General features: G+C 41.4%; 1 protein-coding gene across 1 annotated transcript in view; it reads right to left on the minus strand.

Annotated features, from left to right (window-relative positions):
- DNAJB14 (DnaJ heat shock protein family (Hsp40) member B14) overlaps window positions 1-3,356 on the minus strand; it is a 16,513-nt gene extending 13,157 nt beyond the window's left edge. Inside the window, exon 1 of the mRNA XM_072405622.1 lies at window positions 3,087-3,356. Within this exon, the coding sequence (XP_072261723.1) occupies window positions 3,087-3,219 (133 nt within the window). The 5' untranslated portion in view covers window positions 3,220-3,356. The remainder of the gene's footprint in view (window positions 1-3,086) is intronic.
- Between the last annotated feature and the right edge of the window lie 2,409 nt (window positions 3,357-5,765).

Consider the following 5,765-nt stretch of genomic DNA (forward strand, 5'->3'; position numbering starts at 1 on the left):
CAGTGTCTTGGGAGGAAGGGGATCCCCCATCAGAGATCTCCCCGCGGCAGCCGAAGGGAACCACAACAAGGAGGCTGAAGAGCCGCATGCGGCTCCGGAGCCGCAGGTTGCAGACCCCTGCATTAGGCGATTCTGAACTCCTAAAATTGCTTTATCTGATTAGAGAAAAAAAAATACTTTTCATATAAAGGAAAAAAAGATATCAATGTTTTCATGCAGCCCAATCTTTCTAAAACTTCACCTAAACTGTGTTTTAGCCTTACAAAGCAAGCGCAATGGTTTATTTTTCAGCTGGCTGTGTCTTTCAGGAAAAATCCTCCTGATTTATGTTCCACCAGGTACACAGGACATTAGTAGAAACCTGAAAAGGGTTCAAAACGTTTCCCAAAGCATTAAAAATGAAAAAGTTTTAGCTTGTGTCCCATATCAGCTAATATGGCCATTAAAGCATGCAGCCTAAACCGTAGAAACAAGCATTCTGTAAAGTGGACAAATGACCACAGAACTAGATTTTCCAGTCCTTCAGGGTGATAGCAGAACACAGTATATATACTGATGATTCCAACAACACAAGGAAATGTCAGTGATCAAACAGTCAATCCTAGATCATGTCTCATCAGTGTGTTATTCAGGTCATGTAGGCACCACATCATATTACTAATTTATAGGTGAGAGATAAGTCAGCATACATTGCAGTGACCGGCTCAGCCAGTCTGACCCATCATGAACCTGCATAGATCTTGAAATATCAGACATAGTTTACATATAAACAAATTCTACACATTTATGGATTGCCTACAACAAGATACAGCTACAAGTAAAACAAGATATGATGAATGAGTACAGTGTGAGAGCTATAAAGACTTCAATATCTCCTAATTACAAGACATATAGATGGGAAACACCATTACAACTCATGAAATCCTATAAGCATGAATTCCAAAGGGCCTGTAAATCACATGAACCTATGTTAATAAATGACTGGCATCAGTCATCCATTATATAAAGCCCATCTATAGTACACAGAGAGTAGAGAACCCTTAATCTGGCTCCGGTTTACTGCTGTCTAGTTCTTTTTAACAAAAGATTCAGATCACTCTGAAAAAATAAGGAAAATAAAAATTGATTGTCACTTTTAAGATCTATAGTAGTTTGGGCACTGGTAATCAATAGAGCTACCCATGATCTATACCATAAAGACTGCTTATTTGAAGCCTCTGTACCTATTACCGTAATGTAGTCAGCCTGCCTATATAGTAATAAATGTTCTGTATGTTTAGTTTGTGTGGACAGCACCCGATATTAACATGCAGTAAGCCAGCTTTCAGACCGTTCCTCCTAATACTGCTCCAATCCACAGGACCATAATGAAAGAAGACAGATATGCAGCCTTCAATAAACATCTACCTAAACAAAACATTTTACCTACACTGAAGAAAAAAAAAAGTGTATACAACAAAATGGCCCAAGGCACATTAACAGGAAGTGAAATATGTATCCCGTTTTATACAACTGTATATAAAACAAGTGTGCCCCTTGCAAGGTATCCCCACCCCTCACTTTTCTGGTGACAGTTTGTCTATGTTGTCAACCAGTTTTATTCTCAACAAGCAGAACTAATCCTGCTATACTCCCCTGTGCCCGCTCCAACACATGGCACCGCCACCTTCTTGTCTTCCTGGGTATGATCTTTGGCCATCTTGATTGGCTGAGCAGGAACGACTTAATTCCCACAAAGACTAATGGGAGTTTGTTTATTCCGGCAAGTGCAGGGGAAGAATTGAATTGCCATATATCCCAGCAAACAAAGACACTTTACCTGGAGAGATTAGGCAGGTAGGAGGGATTGTTTGCAGAAGGGAGAGCACCTGTCCTTTTCTGCAATTACCTGTCTGAGCATTTTTGAGCAGCTCCACATGCAAAACTTAAGTGTACAAGCCCGCCATACTTGGCTGCTGGGAATAAACTCCTGTGCACATATGGGAGAGTTAGCACAACAAAGGCCAATAAAGTTGGCTGAAGATCCTGAACCCAGAAAAAAAAAAATCAGGAGAAGATGCTGGTGCTGACAAAGAGCAAGGAAAGGTAACTATGCCTTACCCAAACTTTTACCCTGAAAGGAAACCTTGAAATTATTTTCAGGTCCCAGAAAGCCCCAGTTTAAACCAATTTATTTGGGTTGATGGGGTGAAAAAAGCATTTTCGAATTGGTGCCGAGTGAAAAGAACATCTTCCCCCATAGTGGTGGATAGAATACCATCTTTATAGACAACTAAAATCATCAGAGCTCATCCAGTAGCATCGGCTCCTTCATCAAATAGAAGACCAGTCTACTACAATTTGAGGACCCTACAGCAATCTCTGGAGGGGCACTGAGCTTCCTTGTTACCCTGTATAACAATGGCTGATGTTGATGGTTAGGGGTTAATAAACGGTTCCGAGGAATAGGTGGCGCTGTAGACTGTGTTGTGGTGGAACATCATTGGCCAGTGTTCAGCAGGCATGGAACTAGAACCAGGTGATCCACTTCCATAGTGGTAAGCCATTATTGGTTAGGTTCTGCCACTGCATGGCTCTCTGTACTAGTTTCTGATTGGCTGGGAATGTTAACACACATTCCAGCATTTGTGAATTTTACACATGACCTTTACCAGGAATAGGAATCTGAGCATTTCTTGGTCATCTATTTACCTATGATCAGCAGTGTTATGAATTCATAAAACAGAGATCATTGTGCAGCTAGCTGTGTCCCACAACATGCTCTCTGCATAGCACTATGAAAAGCACTCTATAAAACAGGCCAGTCACGTGATGTAGGTAAGTCATGTGACTGTGATCTCCCCCTGTGATGCAGTGCTGCCCACTTACTAATGTGCAGGTAATGGCCATGGTGAGGTCATAGCACTTCCTATTACAACACATTATTCTATTGCCAATGTCAGAAATAAATCCCGGTATATCCTGTCACTATGACACATCGCCTCCATATACCATCGTGTACAATGACAAGGCTGCCATAAGGAAGCACAGCTCTGCCCCATCTGACCCTTCTTCTCAGCCCACCCAACCACTAGAAACAGGCTCACCCCGGGCCTCTGCGCTGGGATACAGCTTCTCGGCTTTTTTCAGGAATTTCCTGGCCTTGTCTCGGTGTCCGGCAAGCAGCGCTGTCTTGGCGATCTGTAAGCACCGATTGGCCTCATCTTTATTACTCTCCATGATCCTGGGGCTCCTCTACTCCTCCAGCCCCGGCGCTGAGCTTACTCACTGACAGCGAACGGCGACTGAGGGGGAGGGATAATGTATAGCAGCCCCTCCTTCAGGAAAAACCTGCAGCCAGCACCATCTTGCTACACCCAATCTCCAAACCGGAAATGTGCTTCCGCACACGCACAGCGACGTCATGAGCACGTACGCCACGCCCCCAACGTCAGTTAGGCTGCTGCGTTACAGGAGGGTGACCTCGAGCTAGTGTTACCCCTTACAGAGAGGTCGGTGCATAGACATGTGTGCTGGGGAAACATGGAGGTGTATTGACTGCATTTTCTGCCCTTCCCTATCCCCAAATAATGTCACCCTGTCAGCTCTTAAAACAATGTACATATATTTATAGTGATACGACTATAGACTATATGTAAAACTTAGTGTAATATGTCAGTGCTATATAAATACTGTATATTAATCATAATAATAAAGTGACCCCATCATAAAGAGACCCGCTGTAAGCTGCCATTGCTGACCTTGTTGTAAAAGATTCTACTTGCTTGGATGTGAATCTTCTGACTTTATTGATTTCACCTGACTCAAATGTGTGACAATTATCCTGACACCTGAGCTATATCCTCATTCTGAGTCATTCACAAGGCGATCAGAACACCAATCAGACAAGCTTTGTCCTCTTTAGAAGGCTTTGCATAGAATGAGCCCTAATACTTTTTTGGCAGCCCACATTCCCTCCTCCTTATTTCAGAATTGCAGTTTATATGAGTCTGTTCAGCACTGGAAACTTCTGGGAGTGTCCCCATCACATGCTGTGCTTCCATACTCTGAATCTAAATCAACTGACCGAGCCGATCTTTTTATTTGGTGCTCCTATTTTACTAAGCTCCTGGATTGTAACCTCTTCGGGGCTGTATCACAACCTGTATCTGTCTGTCATTTGCAACCCATATTTAATGTACAGCGCTGCACAATATGTAAGTGCTATAAAAATCCTGTTTAATAATAATGTTGGTCTTTGAGCACTGAAGGTGAAGAAGCCATGTGGTACCTTCCCTGAATGAAAGCCGATTGTCTTCACATGAGCCACCACTCCCTGGTCTATGGGTGAAAAGGCTGTTGGAGTATAGAGTAAGACATGTAATTAACCTCCCCAGCAGTAACCCCAAGTGTGACTAGCTAAACCAATGTAAAACAATAGTAAATAGAGCCTTACCTGATCCGCCGGCATCCTTCGCGATCCTGATCTTCTCGTTTCCTTCGACCAGCGTCCTCTGCATCTGCTGAGTCACCGGGAGTTCCCGGTGATTTCGGTATGTGCGGACGTTGCGTTGGGGGAGTGGCAGGAAATTCAAAATAACTAATAAAGGCAATACAGCTGATTTAAATGTTTAAAAGCAGTACATTGTCCTTCATAAAAATTTATTTTACAGTATAATATAATAGTATGAGTATATTATTTATATTTGATAAAAGTATAATTATATAAATTTTATATATTTTTTTATTTACCTAATTTATTATTTTGACATGATTTTGTCTCAAACGTTATTATACTATAAAATAAATTTTCATGAAAAACAATGTACCGCTTTTAGACATAAAAATTCGGACAGAAATGAACTGCCCAAAAGGTTATTGAGCAAGGCAATGTTTATTATCCTAATAGCCATGTAAGAAAAGGGAAGTTCATGATGACTTTCACATTGTATCATCAGTCCCATCGGCATTTACATACAAAGGTAGTCCCCAGGTTAAGGACATCCAACATAGATACAAACTGTGTGCAGGACAGAGGCTTGGAGGGGCCGGTTTGCATGTCTTACAGAAGAAATGTTTTGCTAAACACAGCTGAGACTGAGCACTTCTGCAAGCACAGCTTGATCCAGAAGGTAATGAATGCCTAGGCTTCATAAAGTTTTTTTTTTTTGCTTTGTTTGTGATTAACTCTCAGTGAGGATTTTATACAGTAACTGACATGCTGCCTTATAATATGTTGAGACAAACATCTGTCCTTATTGCATTTATTAAAATAACGTACCTGTTTTGACTTACATACAAATTCAACTTGGGAACAAACCTACAGTCCCTATCTCATACGTAACCTGGGGACAACCTGTAAAATTTGTTTGTCATGTCCCTCCACAGTATCCATTACAGAAGTGGAGAATTTTTGTCACAGTACAAGATCAGCACAGGAAACACATTTTGTGAGCAGAAAGGCTCCTTGTTGAAGAGGCAGATTAGGTGCCCCATTCATAAAGCAGTATTATGGCTTTATAACAATATCACTTATTGAAAAGAAAAAATAAATCTGCACATTTTTTAAAACACAGAGAGCAAAGATATCTGCCACCTGCACACCACTGCTCCAAATGGTATGAATGGGACAGAGGTAGTATACATACCAGTGAGGTGGATAGCTATATCTGCTCTCCTTTCTGGATGTGCCCCATGTCTTTTTGGCAATAAATTACTTCAAAACTTTTTGTTTCCAAACATCTACTAATGTTACAAAAAATCCCTAAATACAGCCATGGAACTGT

Source organism: Pyxicephalus adspersus, chromosome 3, assembly GCF_032062135.1.
Source record: "Pyxicephalus adspersus chromosome 3, UCB_Pads_2.0, whole genome shotgun sequence".
In the NCBI taxonomy this organism is placed as follows: domain Eukaryota; kingdom Metazoa; phylum Chordata; class Amphibia; order Anura; family Pyxicephalidae; genus Pyxicephalus; species Pyxicephalus adspersus.